At 40.4% G+C, this 17,775-nt stretch overlaps 1 protein-coding gene across 7 annotated transcripts in view; it reads right to left on the reverse strand.

Moving 5' to 3' along the window:
* MARCHF1 (membrane associated ring-CH-type finger 1) overlaps positions 1-17,775 on the reverse strand; it is a 248,518-nt gene that overhangs the window by 6,820 nt on the left and 223,923 nt on the right. For all 7 annotated transcript variants that reach the window (XM_075421660.1, XM_075421657.1, XM_075421663.1 and 4 more), the window contains one exon: positions 632-779. In XM_075421660.1, coding sequence (XP_075277775.1) covers positions 632-779 — 148 coding nt within the window. The remainder of the gene's footprint in view (positions 1-631; positions 780-17,775) is intronic.

Genomic DNA, 17,775 nt, shown 5'->3' on the forward strand with positions numbered 1-17,775 from the left:
GCATTTTGTTATGCATGCCCAGTTGGGTTTTCAGTATCTCCACAGATGGAGACTCCACGACCTCTCTGTTCCAGTGTTTGACGACCCTCACAATAAACACAACTGGAACATGGGCATCCACAGCGAGACTCTGCTCGCAAGGGCGCAGGAATGCCTTTCCATGCTGCGTAAGTCCCACATGAAGGACCAGCACAACTGGGGCATGGTCTGTGGGAAGTTCGCATTAGGAAGCCTGTTGATGAAAGGGCTCTGTCATGTTTTACGGGACATCGAGATTCAAGTGGGTAATATAAATAAATTGCTATTTTATGACCTGAACTTGCACTGAGCTGTTTGAATTTGACTCATCTTTTTGTCTGATCTTTAGAAGTAGCTAGATAATGGGAGATTAACCTAGGAAGAACCAGCGGGCTGCTTAAGCTGTTGTAATGATTACACTAAGTAGAGGTCTCTCTGCAGGGGTGTAACATAAGCTTTTAACGCTGATGCATTCATTACTTCTGCATTAAAGCTTATGATGCAGCCGTGTATCAGCGAGCTGTTAAGAACGGAATGCGACTGGTTACACAGCTGCATCTCGCATCCCGCCACGGCATTATCAACAAGATTGAAGAAGACAAAAGATACTTACCATTATCATTGCCTTGTTTAATTTCCTCAGCGGTTCTATCGATTAAAACATACAATGACCAAACAACACAGGTAATTGCAATTACGTGGAATGTGACTGAACAAACTATTTTCCTCCTCTCACTTGTTGTCATCTGTAGTTTCTCCCACTGCAATTTAAAAAAAAAAAAAAGTAATAAGACAAAATAAGACTTGTGAAATTTTACAATGAATTGATTAGGCTATTCTGGCTCTTTCTACCAAAAAACAAGCAGTAGTAAAATTAAGAAATCCTTTTATGTTAATAATATACATTACAGTAGTATGTGCATTGTCGCTGTAAGATTCATAGTGATCTCGTTTTCACTGATTCAGGGGAATGAAGAGTTCTTTCTGTTCCGTTTCTGTCTGCTTCCAAATGACATCTACAGTAATTTCATTGCAGTACAGCCATAACATGTTAATAAACAGGTAAAATACTGGATATTTTTATTTTAACTTTACCTCATGCACACTTCTGGTGATGAGAGAAGAAAAAATGCAAACATCAGCTTGTGAGACTTAACCTGTTCTCAGCTATTCTCAGTTGCTTACAATTAGAGGAACACAGTTGTGGAACAGTCTTCCCATAAAATAAAAGCATAAGAAATGCAACTGCATTGAGGGTTAAATTTGAGAAACCTGAAAAGACAATTACATGGAAGTGATCGTATGACAGCAGTCAAACAGCCTCAGTGATACAAGAAGGGTCTTCCAGGCACATGTTTGTGAATGATGGCACTAAACCCTAGCTTAAGTGAAGGCTATTTTAAGATGAAACAGGCTGTTCTCTGCATTTGAACAATGCAACTCCTGGGGCAATTTTTTTTTTTAATCTTGCTTGTGAAGACATCATTTTTTTCAGCACGTCTTTATAATAAAACCCTTCTCTACTAAAACGCTTGCTTCTGAAAACAGATGAAGGAATATGACATTTAAAAGCAAAATGCCTCCGTTCTGATGAATAATCTCGGAGTCGGTGGCCAGCGTCTGTGGAGCGAGCCGAGTACGAACCGCAGCACAGCAGTGCCACCTCCCTGCAGCCGCGCTGGTGCCAGCCTCCACTGCGGCTCTGCACCCACCGCTCGGCACTCATGGGACAGCACCCATGACACGGCACCCACGGCACGGCACCAAGCACCGCCGTGGCCAAGCTGCTCCTCCACGCACCTCCGGGACAGCCGGGCTGCCGCTGCCAACAGCTCCCCGGCTCAAAAACCCTTGCTACGTCACAGTGCTGAGGGGTATAAATTTACCTTGTTGGCTCTGTTTCCCTTGTTTGGGTTTTGTTTAGCTGGCTGTTTAGGGGGGTTTTAAATTTTATTTTGGTTTGTTTTTAGGAAATAACGAATTTCCCTAAGTGGCTTATGGCTCGTGTTGGAGTTGGCATCTAAACTAGACGCTTAGGCTTCAACCTGAACCACGTGGCCGTTCTTCTAGTCCAAACACTACCTGCTGTCTGGTGACATTCCGAGGGAGCACAACTGCAGTAAACGCTGAGGAACGTCAGCTCTAACTCTCAGAAATGCTTCGTCCGGCCATGACTTTTATAGCAGTACATACCGGGCCCAACGGATTTCGTTCTTTAAGGGCAGCTAAAGCTTGCACGTTTCAGAGCTGTTGCCTCAAAACACAATCTCTGGAGTGTTTTCTAGCCCTTGCCAGAATCTTCGGAACACAAGGCTTGAATAACTGTTTAGAAGAACTGAAATATTTCCCAGGTAATATACAAACAGACAGAGCTAGTGGTTTATATACCAGCTGGTACCTCATTTCAGTTTCTGACACAGCTACGTAGGCGTGACAGCTAAGCTTGCTGGGTTTTGTATGGCAGTCTGGAAAAATGGGAGGCATTAAAAAAAAGTAGTAAAAAAAAACCACCAGAACCTTATATTCATTGTAGTTCATGTAGGTAGTATTCAGTGGTCAGACCAGACAGACTGTGGCATTATCATCACAGTCATATCGTGTCGTTACAGTCACCAAGTTACACAGCAAGTTTGACCCAGAGACTTTCATCCTTCTTGCAGTGAAAATTCAATTCAAGCCTTGTGACAGGCTTTCTTTCCAAAGACAAAGTTGTCGTTGTCCGGATGGAAGAAAGGATTTTACCTTAACTCCTGACTTACCTGTTGACGCTTTGTGAGAGATCAACGTTGAACATACAGAAGAATGAATTGTGTTCTTAAACAGAAATTTTCTGTCATCTCAACTCTGACGCTACAGTTTTTGGTCTACTGGAGAGAAGATTCTGTGCTAAGTTTTCATTGTCATGTACACCTGCTGCCTCATTATACCCATTTTACTCTCTGTAACATACACAGAAGCCTTGGAGTGTTGATCTGAATGCCCACTAAAATAAAGCTTTTTCGTATGAAATTTTAAAGTCAAAGAAGGATGCTGGTCCTGTTACGATAAATATAAGCATTTTGTAGGTGGAAAAAAAGACAAAAACAAACGAGCAACAGGCAGGTTAGGTAAACAAAGGAACAAGCTTAGAAACTTCTGCTGAGATTTACAAGAAAGGCACATCAGGAGAGGGAGCTAGCAGAAATGGGCTAAAGCAGGCCTTTGTTGCTAACACCCCATAATCAAATCCAGCCAAGGCTTACTGGATCCTGCTTCCTCTCTCTGGCCCCTTTCCTTCTCCCCCAAGACAGCGTGCCTGCGTGTCCGCACGCACGTTACCGTACCAGAAACGAGCTGTCTGTCAGGAGACCGGGAGAGGCCACCGGGAACAGGTGGGTATGGAACTGGAAGATCGCAGAGCACCTCGGACTCCCAGTTGGGGTACAAGAAAGGAACAAGGACCAAGGAGTGACTCCTGTTAACACGGACAGACGCGGGGCGGTCAGAGTACTTGGGAGCATTCGGCAGCTCTTGCTGTCTCCCAAAGCCGTGCTTCTGTTTCGCCCTGCCCCAGCTACAGTCCCAGTTCTTCTCTCAGCCCCAGTCACAATGGGCTGAGCTCAGAATGGGAAATTCAGTTAAAGTTTGTGCTCTACTCCTGGTGATCCCTGTGGTAGCTGAGGCAATTTTCCTGTCCTATGCACGTATTTTATCTTGGCTGAACAGAGAGAACTATGTGACCACTGTCACTCTCTACTAGACGAGTGATGTTAGTAGATAAGCCAGAAATTTCAGTTGCCCTGGAGCAGAAAAGTGCAATTCACTATTTAAGGATTTTTGCAACAGGCTTAAATTGAAAATTTAACTGTTAATGTTAGCACAGATTTGCTTGGATAAAAGCACAGTTATGTGAACTAAAACTTGTTTGAATAGCCATAGCAAAGGCTATGAGACAACACTATACTGAGCAGCGAAAGCATCAGCCCCTTTTGCTTGCGCTGGACAGTCCAGGACTCGATGCAGCCGAGAGTTGGGTGTGTAAGGTTGGCAGGTGTGGCCATGTCCCCCAGCACATTAATGCCTCCTTAACCGCTGACAAATTCACCCCTGCTGTATTTTGAAGCTTCTGCAGTTCTCACGGCTCTCTACATTCATGATAGCAAGCTAAAAATTAAGTGCATCACATTTCATTATCTTCATCAGTGATCTAGAAAAAGGTACAACCATCAGGTTGATGACACTGTAACATGGATAGAACATCAGATGCCACCAACAACTGAAAAATAACACAAAATTAAGTGCCCAGATGCAATTTTCCTTGGAAAAGTATATGTTCATATTTGTAAGGTGCTCTAGAGACTGGGAGAAAGAAATGGAAGACTGTAACAGCCAGCGAAGACATTTATAATTACTTGCAAATTCTTGAGTCATTAACTGACAGACAAACACTGCAGTTTTTGCTCAGCCTCCTCGGAAGCTCCCCTTCACTCTTGCACATCCGATCATCACCACCCACAGATTCCTTAGTCCTGGCAGCAATGCCAACACGGGCGGAAACCATCACCGATGCAGATGGTTTAACGTCCCTCCAATACAAGCACTCGCCTGAATATCATCACGCTCCAAGGAACTGGCGTGCTAAAACGCTTCGGAACATCGGAAAACCACAAGACCTTTCACCCGAGTCACCAAGCAAATCCACAACGCAACTATACGTATCCCGAGAAGAAGGCTTGAAATCTCCCCAAGCCCCCCTTCTGTGTTCTGGGTAAGCTTTCTGAACACCGCCCTTGCACCGCGCTCCGCAGACCACCGGAGGGTGGTAGGAGACCGTCTGCCTGCTCCTGCTTCCAGCCAGAAGGAGCTGCCAAAGGGAAGAAGCTGGGCTGTAAACGGGATCAGAACCACTTCTCCCACCCCAGCTACCGGGTACAGCTATTTCTAAAACACGACGCGCACCTCAGCCTGAATTCCTGTGCTTTGCTGCCGGAGAAGTCTGTCATCATCTTGAAAGTGGCGGCTGCGAAACTGTGCCCTGTCCTAGGTTTCTGCCACGTGTTTTGGTTTCGTTTCTTAAACACTATCTCGCTCTGAAACGTAAAGGGAACGGTTACTGATTTCACAACCCTCTCTTGCAATTATGTAGACAATTATGTAGTCGCTCTTGCAAAACGTAGTCATGAGTCTTCTGGGGAAAGAACAAAAAATTAAAAAGGAAAAAAATTTCATAGCCTGAAAACAATAAATCATATGTAGTGAACCACTTCCCTTTCCTGTAACATAGTCTAAGAAAATCCCTGATATTTATTTTAAAGGACCAAAAATTTGCCCCCCTGCACGTCACTTCTAATGAAAGTTTGGTTAATCAATATGCAACAAATAAATATGGATATTTTTAATATCCTCTGAAAACAGATTGTCTGCAGATGTGGGGATGATGCATCATATCCTAAAGATCCCAGTACAGCCTCTCTTCTTATAGACAGAAGTAAATCTGTGTTTTTAATCCCTTCCCATACATTAAGCTTTCTGTAAAGCAGTTTTGTGATGGCCCAGTGCAGAATCAAAAGCTTCACACTGCTCACCCAAAGGCTGCTACCACATCAAAGAACTGCACTCTGCCAACTTTGCTGCTTGTGCTTCTTTCCCCGACCTTCAGAGTGCAGATTTACTGCCTATCTGCCTTCCCCCACTCGCCATTTCGTGTCCGCCTGTTGCCTCCTGCTAGTGGTAATCTTCTGCCACACTGGCCACAAAATTTTGTCTACACGGATTTCCTGAAGCAAATCCGTATCTCCTGCAAGGTTTGCAGAGTCGCCCCTTTGCGACCGAAGGTCTCTCTCCCGCAGGGGCTCGTCACTGAGGAAGCCCAGCTGAAGGTGCAGGGAATGGGCTGCTTTGCAACATGCCACGGATGCTTGGACTTTTAACTCCTGGGTATTTTCAGGAACGCTGTTTTTAGAAATTGTATGTAAGGAGGCTTCACAGGGGAATCAGGTATGGGCATGACATTGCTAATGTTAAATATTTTTCCCATTCTGTCATTTTTCTCCCTATCCATCATCTCGCAAAAAAAATGACAACCAATATAATGTAAATCGCATCCACAGCTGGAAGGACTTCCCTCTGCTCTCACCTAGAGCTAAAATCATCATGAAACATTGTCTGGATTCTTTCTACAATCTAAAGAAAGACTTTGAGCCAATCTCTATCATGAAATAATCACATCTGTAAAATGAAGGCTAAAATTATTTACTAGGGGCTGTTGTAGAAACTGCACTCTGCACACAGACGAGGAATACACAGAAAAACACCCTTTTTATCTCAAACCAGGCCTGAAGGATCTAGCCAGCACTTTTGAAAAAAGCTCTTAAGAACTGGAACAGCATATGATGAAGTGAGCCAAGCAGTGAAGATATGTCAGTAGTCTGAACATGTAGCTCACAGTTATTTATTTTCCGTGGTTTAGGGAGGGTTTTCTGGTCACTTGTTGCAGTACTAATTGGCTCAGGCTCCACAGTGAACTGCTCACCACTAACATCCTGCCAGCTGGAGGAAAGCAGCTGCAACGGCAGTTTGCAGGAATGGAATCTGTGCAGTGGGTGGAGGAGGAAGAAATCATAGTAATAAAGGACAGCAGGGCTCCACACGTCAGGAGAGCAGAACAGCCCCGTGCAGGCTTGAAGTGTTGATCAGAGATGAGACTTCAAACCTTGTAATTAGAATAAAAGCATTTTGGGGCACTCCGTGCCATCTAAACAACATGTAGTTGCAGCCTGTACCTGAAGGACTGCAGCTGAAAGGACAAGGCACGCCTCACCGCATCCTGCTCCAGGACGAGAAGGGCCCCTCATACAGCCCAACAGAACGTGCCAGATCTGACTTCTGGAAAGAGAAGGGTTTGGGCCACGACAACGCCTCCTCTGCCTTCTTTTCCCCAAATGCATCCAGAGCACATTCAGAGAGGAAGAACTGAGCAGGTTCACAGAAAACACAGAAAACATATGTGTCATTGCCCTTTGTCAAAAGACACATCGCAGGGAAGAAACTCTTGTAAGGACCAAGAATAGACAACCAGAATTAGACCCCTGCAACATTAGCCACTGATCACAGAAATGAAAGAAATTTTTAAAATCCCGTGTAGTTTGGTGCATCATACGGCCATATCCATGCACAACCTTGCCTTGATCTAGTTAGCTCATTAGATGAGCTGGTACGAAACCTTCTCTGGCAAACCTGTCTGAAGTTTACTTAAAATCTGTTTCTGTCCCTAAGTGACACTAAACAAACCTGGCTGGAATTCAAATGAATGTCTGTGGTGTGTTTAAAACACCTATTAGAAGTTTAAAACTGAATCAGAAACGGGTGCATTTCTGAAGACAAGCACATTTTAATTCACTTTTATGTTTGATATGCACACCTAGAGTAATAAAAAAACCCTACATAATGAAAAAATCTCACTTTGATAAACACCTCAAGATTATCATCTGCAGAGAACGAATAAATCAGTTTTATCAAAATCAAGACAGTGTTGTATTTCTTTTTTAAGTGACAGTTAAGAGAGCTGGACTTGAGTGATATAATCAGCATGCACTCTTCACAAACTTACGCAATTTTTAGGTGTGTATGTCATCAATTAGTAGATCCTTAAAAAGTGTAAAATAGGGATATTAAGTAATTTGAGAAGATAATTTCTAAAATGAAGTAGCTGTTTCTGCAATCTGGAAGTACTATTGAGAATACTTGTCATTTACCAACTAGAAGAACTTCAGTACCTGAATCCTAATCATCCCAACAAAGACTAAACAAAAAAATGCTGTGCTTTGGAAACACAGGAATAGCCAGACCTCGTGTCCCTCTCCTCCAACACTCTGTCTCGGACAGAGGCCCACATCAGATGCTCCAGAGAAACGTGCAAGAAACCCTGTGGCCAGTAATTACAGCATAATCTCTCCATACTGGGAGCTTCTTCCTAGCTCCCATCTGCTAGAAATTATTTTACACCAATATATAGAACGCAAAAGTACTCTACAAAGTGTTTACTTTCCAAGCATCCTCTTTGAATGCTGAAACAACATGAACCAATTCTTTGTTCGATAGCGATCTACATGATCAGCCTCCGGTACTACCATGAGCTTCTCTCTTACAATTGCTGTTTCTTTTCCTGCCTTGTAAGATATTTAAGAAAATTATCATTATCTCCTAGCACAGTGCGCTTCAGCTATCTTATCTAAAAAGTTAATCCTGACAGACAAATTGCAGGTGAAACATTGAACCGCTGTTCAGGAGTGAACTATCACCGTAATGCAAAACTATGGGGAACGTCTGGTACTAAAAACAAGAGGCACACATCTAGAACTCTAGATTTAGGTGCCTGGGCATATGCCCTTATTACTCAAAAACCAAAAAAACAAGCGACACAAGTAAGCAAAGAAAAAAAGCGGTAGAATCTATGTCTCCACTAGCTTTTATCACAACTAGTTAAGAACAGAAGCAGATGCTACTGTCACCTGCTTCCCCTACAGTATTCCTACAATAATTCTTTCTATTGAAAGGATCTAGTTTGTGTGTCAGTTTTATTCTCTTTGCAGCTATTCGTCTCTTGCCTCTGTCTACTTTGTCTTTCCAAAAGAGCAGCACACTTAATTGAAGGCATGACATTTTCCTCCAGTCACTAAGTAGCAAATGCCTCTAAATCACAGTCCAGCTCTCAAACAACAACAACTTAGACACAGAAAAAAAAACATAAAAAAACCCAAATCAATCAATCAATCAAGCTACCATACCACCAAGTAGCATGGGCTCCCTTTGCACATCAGAGTGTATTTTGGTCTGAAATGGTGTGATGGATGTGGACAGAAGGCTGGGATATCGTGGTAGAAACAGGAAAAGAAGAGAAATTAGAGACAAAGGTGGATACAGCAACATGCTGGAGATCAGCATCCCATTACATAGTCTTGTACACCTCTCCACTTTCTTTAGTCCTGTCCAAGTAAAGTGAAATTTCTCTGAAGCACTGTGCCCTTAGGCACCTAAGAAATAGTTCTATTATATGATCACAGTTTTGTTAGAAGGACTTGATTTGAATCAGCTTCTTTTCGGTATTCATCACACTGCTTAATGTCTGTAATAGAAAATTGTTTGACCTGCTGAGAAGTATCTTGAAGCATGCATTTTGAAATTAGAGCTGATGAAACAAAACTGGTGACACCTGAAAAGCTAAATCAACAAATATACTTTATGTTTATTAAGCTGTAGTTATAAATGAGGTACAGAGCCTTCTCTAGGAGTTACAAGAGAGTATTAGTTATTCCACCTTCCACCTAGAAAATATTTTTCACCTAGGTTTGCCTTCTCTTAGACCAGTGCAAGCATGAAAATTCTGATCACTGCCTTGTGCTAAATGTGCTTCGTCTTTTTTGCTTGCTGATCATGTCCTTGATTCTCCCATTCGATACATTAGTAATTTACACACTCTTTCCAATATGTAAAATTCCTTAGAGTTCTAATTTGTATCTTACAGAATAAACACCTAAAGCCATTTACCTGGAAAACCTGCTGTGCAGCCTGGACTACAGCAGCACGTATTACGTCGCTGCATCTCAAGGCCCTTCAGCATCGTGTGTCATAACAGGAATGAAGAGAAGTATAGCAGCAAGTGGAGAAAGGAAGGGTACAGCATGCTTAAGGAGTCTTGTGAGAAAAGGAGCACAGCTGACTGGAAATGGAAAGCAGCCATAACTGAAGGTCATTGAATGAGGAGCAGCCATTTGGTACTGTCAGATGAACCTCAAGAACATCTTGCTTGTCTTTTTATCCCCTTTTCTATCCCTCATTTTAATAGATAAAAGATGCTCTTACCAGTTCTTCCCCCCACTCCATCACCCACTCAATTAATAGTACAAGTGAACCTGAACACTAATTCTTTCATGGTCATTATTTTTCTTCGTTGCGTTGTAAGAGCAACTGACCTGCATTGCACAGAAAACGTAACTTGACCTCTGAGCTTCCCTTAACCGAATCAGTCTGAACTGTTACAAAGACGTGGCTTGGTTTAAATGTCCTTGTATACCAAAACCCTGGTATTTTTAAATACATTGTTGTTTAAACATATCTAGATGTATCTTATTTTTGCAACTATATATACAGTATATATGCATATGTCTGAATTGCCATGTAACCAAGACTTAAAAAAGGAGCTGACGTGCTTCATTATCTGTAAATATGACTTTAGCAAGAATACTGATTTCCCAGCGAATAGGTACAGTTACCTTCCCTGTCTTTTAATCTACCCACAAGAGAGACTCTTTTGATCCAATTAAATAAAAATTAAATAGAGGAAATTTGTGCTGAGGAAAGTGATTAACACAAAACTACAGCCTAGTGCTCTGGCAAACAGCTGATGGAAACCATTCATTCTGAAAGATCTCCAACAAATGCCATACATTCCAATTTTGCCACATGCAAATTGGAGTAGATGCATAAAGATCTGAATAATTCCTGGAGGAAAAGTTTCTTTATTTCCAACTAATTTTAATAAAATGCTATAGGAATAAAATTAACACTAAAAATCATAAAAAGTAGTGAATAAACTGGTAATTATGCCACTTGATCATAATTAAGATCAAGTACCATATTTCTATGTTCAAGAGAAGCCCTTTCTTGCATATGTTCCACCAACAAGTAAACATCAGTCTGTGAACTAAAACCCAGTTCAGATCATTCTCACATCAATAGATCCCAGGCAAAATAACTTTGAGGCAAATAACCATTATAAAATTGTATGCGTTAGTTATGTGAGAGATGAATACATGTATTCATCACATCATGAGTAGCAGCCCACTCCCATTAGAGCTGGTAAAATCCCTAGCTTCAAAACTAAATGGTAAAAATGGCATTTTACAGAAGTCCGTGAATAACAATGGCTGGTTTAGGTCAATGCTTTGGTTGATTATGCTCTTTAAATTTTATATTACTAGCTATACATTTTGTGTCTGGGCACCATTCCATTTACATTTTCTTTAGCTGTAAAGAAGGCAGTATCAAGAGATTCTCTTAATTATTTTTAATACTTCAGCTACCCAGTCCCTCCTCTAACTATTGATGAGGCCAATCTGTAAAATGGAACACTGAAAGGGCTGAAATAAAAAAAGAAAACGAGGCCCCCATGTTCTTAAAAAACAACTGAGAGGCCAATGAACTGCAGGAAGGGGTAGGACCCTCTAAGTAAAATGGAAGTGAAACTTTTTGATGCAAGTTGCGTCTGTAAAACAGTTCAGACCAAACTCTTGATTTCAGCCTCAGAAAGCACAGAAGGATTTGTACCTCATAGAGCTCATGTTTATGGTTCTGTGCAGTAGTGAATAACACCACTAACACCCAGCTAGAAAATCTCCTGAATTCTCTTTGCTTTTGTAAATGCTACCGAGCAGCAGAAGCAGTAAATTTGGTTACTAGCAGCTAATTAAAAGAGGAAACAGTTTACATTGCATTTTCTGGAACAAGATTTTTTGTTTGCTTCTCAGAAGAATGCAGGTTCAGAGCAATGGCAATAAAAAAACACCTTGTTCCACCACCAGAAAGGATGCTGCACATGGGGATGTCCCAGCAAAGTATCATAGTCAGGCGGCTTTCTGCAAGCCTAAGCGTATGTTATGATCGTTTCACGGTATGAGGCACAAGGGGTCAGAATCTCTCGTCAGAAGTCCATGGGAGCTGGAAGAGCTGTGTGACTAAAAGCTGTGTTGAATAGGAGGGAAAGAAATATAGAGATCGAAAACTAACCCAAATTCTACCACTACGAGAAAGCTAAGATCTGTTATTGTTGTTATGGCACAAAATGCAAGACAACATCACTCTGAAAACTACAGCATGCTATCTAGATACAGATAAATTGGCAGTAATGCTCTATTACTCTCTCTCAAAATTTTGGAATACAACTGTCTGAACAAAGTAGTCCCCCACATCCTCGAGGCATCACAATAGGAAATAAATGCTATAGAATTATTTTTACTTTCAAAGCTTTAATATACACATTCTCCCTTGAGCACAAAGTTATCCACTATAATGACATGACAGCCAATAAGAAAGTAATAGCTTTGTGCCTTTGTGCACACCGGTGAAGTGTCTGACCCCACATATTGCAAGAAACGATTTGAGGCTAGTGATGTTTTGAGACAGTTTACTGGAAGAAAGAAAACACTGGAGCAGGTTGCCTTGACGACGCTGTGCAGCTGCACCAGAAATCAAAAAGAAATGTAGGATCTACTCCTATGGTAAGGATTGCAAAGTATTCACCAAATTGGGTTAAAAGGGAACTAATCCCACAGCAAGTCAATGTTACCTGACCTATGCAATATTAGCTATCAGATCTTATCGTGAGCCTTATTAGAAAACTGATGAAAAAGTCAGATGGTTCATACTTCAAAGCACAGGGCAATAAGAAGTAAACAGCAAGCGATAGAGTAATGAGCGCTCAAAGTTTCTTTTTTTTCCTGGGAGACTCTGCAGGTCACTTCTGGCTCTGAGAGTCTACTCTGGTGGGAGAAGTGGTTTCTAACAGCGGCCGCTTTTGATTTCATAGCAGGATTTCACAAAGATATCTCTGCAGGCTATGTCACTTTTGTCAGTGATCACCATATTCTTAAATAAGGAATATAAATATGAATTATCCAGCTAGCATTGAACCAAAAATAAATCATCACCCTTAATGTATTTTGTTGTCACAGAATTCACCATGCATACTACCAGATTTTATCAAAAAAAGATTTATCCACAAAGCATCCAGTTATGAATTAATTCCTCCAGGAAGTCATATTTTTTTAAGATTTACTCTTTTTATAGGACTGCACTGAGCACAGAGAAGGGAGCTGAATCTGGCTCTCTCGCACATTATCTACGAGCTCTAATAACTGGACTTTGAGTAATGCAGCTGCCGATTGTTTTGTGAAAAAAGGCACCCTACACATTTTTAACTCCAACAGTGGGAGCAGAAGCAGATGTGTTCCTGCTCCAGAGTGAAGCATTAAGTCTGGAAGAGAAATGGGACTTAAAGATTCACTTTCGACTTTCCTTTTGTCCATCATAACTCTCAAAGCAGCATTCTGACTTTCGCCTGTTGTTTCCATAGGTGAGCCACTTGTTTTTCTCAAGGAGCCTGTGGAGTTGCTGATTTCTCCGCCTTACAGCTGGGCATCACCCACAAGCGGTCTGTTGGCTCATACCCTACATCTTAGTTGTTTACACAGGTCCTCCTTATCTGATGGTCTTTTTGCAAACAGAGTATCTTTAACTTACTATAGTAAAAGGAAATATTTGCTTTTGATCCAATAGTTAAATCAGCATCATACCAAACAGCTGAAATCTTCCCCAAACTGATTTAACCAGCTGATCACTAATCTGACCACCAAGGGGCACTGATACGCTTGAGCTGGGTTTTGCTTTGTCTGGAAAGTTGAGTTAGCCAGTTCCAGGACTTCTCTCCAGGACCTAAACACCCTGTTCTGGCCAGTCATGAACCATGCATCTCCAACTGGAAATTAAACCTTTGAATCCTGTATGGGAGTTAAAGCTGGCATGGAAATTTTATTGCTCTTATTACAGCCTGGTTATTTATAAAATAAATGATACCAAGCAGAGAGAGCGCATTCCTTCCTTCTCCTCTAATGACAGCAGCTGGGTACTTGAGAAGTTCCACAGAGGTCAAGGGTGTAAAACCCAAAGAGAGGTACCTCATATCACATTTAGAAGTGCTATTTATCAGTATATAAGCAAATACAGAATACTTGAGGAGTAACACTTAGAAGACACATGTATACATTCAAACTAAACAGGATCAAGTTTCTTTCGTTACCAGTATTTTAAGACTGGCTTTGCTTCCGTTTAATTCAACAGAAACTTAACACCCTATTCTAAAAGAACACTCCCAATCCTCTATTTTTGAAGGGGATGAATTCAGACACCTTTTCTATCAGAAAGAAAAATCAACCTCAACTGGTACATAATGCTTCCCTAAAAAAAAAAGTTTACTTGCTCTTCTTTGACAACCAAGAGTAACTACATGGTAACAATGTGCAATATTGTTTATGCTTCACATAAATAAGACATTCTTTGTAAATAATTTCAAAGATAAAACAAAATCAGGAGAGAAAATTGACATATCTGACACCACGGAGTAATCTGTTGGGATAATGCATCAAAATAAAACATCCCATCAGATACCAGATGTCTTAAATGGCCAGCAAAATTTAAATATGAAAAGTATTTTGAAGTACAGTGACACACTGTGGCGAAATCCCCATTTGAAGTCATTTCTGCATTTTAAGCTCCTTTTAATTTGACGCCTTAATCCATTTCATACAGTAGTTTAATTCTGTTCCTATTTCTACTATGCTTCGAACACCAAATTCAAGAGATACGAAATGCAGGTGCTACTTTACCAGGATTACATCCTTTTTAAAGACAAAGTGATTTTCTCAGGATTAAGCTATTACCTGAGAGAACACAATAAGGAACTCACACAAGCTTCTTGCCACTTTCTAATTCCTTCCACAATAAATAAAGTCACTTTATAAATGAGAAATTCTGTATTATGGATTGCAAATGCTGAAACATAAAGCTACAAATGCAACTGTATTATTTATAACCATAGACAGACATATCAGAGACCACAAGAAATAAAACAGATACACTAAGTAATGCTTAATATTTAATATCTAAATTTATATTTAACCTAGTAATTAGACCTGCTCAAATACACGAAACACTTGCAATGCCTGTTGACGAGTGCTTAAAAGGATTACTTCAATGCAAAGACTAAGTTTTATCTGATGTCTGGTGCTTTCAGGGATACTGTAATTAAATAACTGTTGCATATTGGCACAAGCCTATTGATTTAATAGAGGTATCTTGATTTACATTAGCTTAGTATGCTGCACATTGCCACTTATGGGTGCTAACAGCTGTATGACAGGATATTCAAACATGATTTTGCTAGAAAACCCTAGACTTTGAGAAAAACTGTTAGGAAACATTCAGGATGCATGAAAGGCTGAGGCATGGATAAAAATGGCAATTCACCAGTTGAATCAAATAGTTTCCTTTATATTTCAATTCTACTTTCGTGATACTGCAAAAACAAAAGTATAGATACCTGTAATTAAGTTCCATGGTCTGCAATTTTTTTCCCTTCAGGAGACCAGCGGTTGGAATATTACAAAGGTATTAAGATAAAATCCATCATAATGAAGCAATGCCCAGTCAAGAACCAAACTTTAGAATCTCACATAATGAGTAAGGCAGAGACTGAAAATCAAAACTGACTGAGAGATGTGACCCTTTCACTTCTAGCATGTCACTTCAAATCCAGGTCTAATGGCCATGGAAATGGCATGTGGTGGAGCTGGCCAGAAACATTCACTTTAGAGGAAATATTTTTTTTTTAAATAATCAAATGAGTTTATTATGGAACCAAATATGTACTCTTCTGTTGGAACTAAATCTCTGGTCTTCTGTTTAGGAAGCACTGAAATGAAATCTGTTTTCAGAATTTCTCAAAGTTTATTAGCAAAATAAATCTTTTTTTTGTCAGTTTCGCTGTTTCTACCCAGCATTCGGCAAAACTGAAAAGAACTGCATCATTTTCAGATATAACTGCCACTTCTCATAATGTCCTTGCCACTACAACCAGAGAATTCTAGAGATTTGGGAAGTTCTAGATATTTGGAACTGCTGCCAGGCTGGCCTTGGTGCTGGAGACTGCAGGCTCTCAGGGTCTAGTACAGAGCCAAGCCTTAGCAAAGCCTACAGCCCTCAGGAAGGTCTGGAAATCCTAGAGTCTGTAGTGCTTTTCAGATCCTGCATCAAAGAGAGAGGATTGTGGAGAGCTGCAGCTGTGGAGGCTGCCTGTCCCACAGCACTTTGGTCTCTGACAACCGGTCCTGAAGCCATCTTCTGAAAACCTAGGGAATGTCCTACAGCTGAAGTTCTGGGCTCTGTAAAAGCTTGCAATAAGTTCGACAGTGTTTCATCAGAAATTTCCAGCTTTGCAAAACATATAGGTTTTGACAAAATAGCACTTTCAGTGATTTTTACAAAAGATGTTTGGGTGGAAATTTACCAGTCAGCTGTAATTACTCATCAAGTCTCTTGATAATGACTCTTTCCTTCCTTACCTTGTCTTTGCTACAGCTGTCAAAATGCTTGGTTTACAACACAGCTTCTCATAAACAGTTTAGTGTTTCATAAATAGGTGAACAATGGTGATGCTAGTGCATACACTTATTAGGAACCTTATATTTTGTTTAAAATAACATATGAAGTGTGTCACAGTTGAATGCTGTAAATGCAAAAAGGATAACTGATTTTAACTTTGAAATCTTTGGCAACTTCGGTTGCTGAAATGGGTGTAAGTTATAAGAAAGGATCTATGACTAGATGCTGGGTCCATACTGTATAGACAAATACTTGTCAGCCCTGAATTTGAAGGGGGGAATGGGAACGTTGCCAGCATTTACTGCCAGGCAGATAAACTACATTTGAGTACCACTTTGAGCAGAAACAAAACTATCCTGTCTGAAAGAAGAGGCTAATCTTTCCTATGTCAGAAATCAAAAACATACCTTAGAATCAATGATAAGCTGAATAAGGTGGTAATCATTCAATTAAGAAATGACAGACTTGTAAGAATTAAATTACCACTCTAAATCTGCCAGTATTCCATTAATTTCTTTCAATTAAAAAAAAAAAAGGGGGGGTGGGGGAGGAGGCAGCAATGACCACTTACACACTGTTAGAAGTGCTTACTTCTGACATCAACAGTTACGGACATTCTTCATTCCTTTTCTGCCTGTATGCTATAAATTTTTTTTCTATTGTTTTAAAGATGTTGTATTATCTAACGCAATCAGGAAAAGACTTTTGTTAAAAATACTGATATCTGTATATTCTCTTGGGGGAAGTGGCTGTTGCAAGTGTACTTATTAGATGGAAGGTTAAAGCAATTTATGTTGAAAATAGAAACATATATACAGCAAAAATCCCCAGAAGATATGCTACAGGCAGGGGATTTTATACAATTATCTCCTTCCTGTCACATTAGTTAAAATTTATCTGCAATTACTAAAACCTAAGTCAATATAATTAAGTTTGCAGCCATCAGTTTTTTATTTACATCCGTCTCCATTTCCAGTCTACCTGGCAAGATCTACCTGGCACTTGAGAACTGCGTCCTTTCCTATCACCAGCTTTGCTTGTCAAATCAATCCCAATTCTCTCTTCAGAAGTGGTTTATCATCAGGGACTTGCTAGAAAATTTCTCTGGGTGGGAAATGAGAAGGAATTCCATTTGCTCTCCTTTCTCTGAACTGCTGCTCCCTGTGCAAGGCTGACAAAAACAAAATGTCTTTTGCCATCAAAACACTACTACATATCCATACACTAGTTAAAAGCTAATAGTTTCTACTTGTTCCTCAAGGGCTCTCACACTGGAATTTATTTTAAATCAGAACTTGCCCTGTTCTAGATTGACTCAAACTTCAAAGACGCAATAAACCTGAAAAAGGATGAGAGCATTTTTAGAGAAAAATTGAAAAATTGGAGGAGAAATGATTCGCTCCGAAGTAAACAAAACCCACATATGTTTTACAAACTCTTCACCTTCCCTATATTGACAATCCATGTACCATTAAGTTGATTTATTCTGGAAAACAGATGAGCGCAGTTAACATGCAGTTGACTTTCAGGATGCAAGGTCGCCCTGTAGTTTAGATTCCACTAACT

Source organism: Opisthocomus hoazin, chromosome 5, assembly GCF_030867145.1.
Source record: "Opisthocomus hoazin isolate bOpiHoa1 chromosome 5, bOpiHoa1.hap1, whole genome shotgun sequence".
Lineage (NCBI taxonomy): Eukaryota > Metazoa > Chordata > Aves > Opisthocomiformes > Opisthocomidae > Opisthocomus > Opisthocomus hoazin.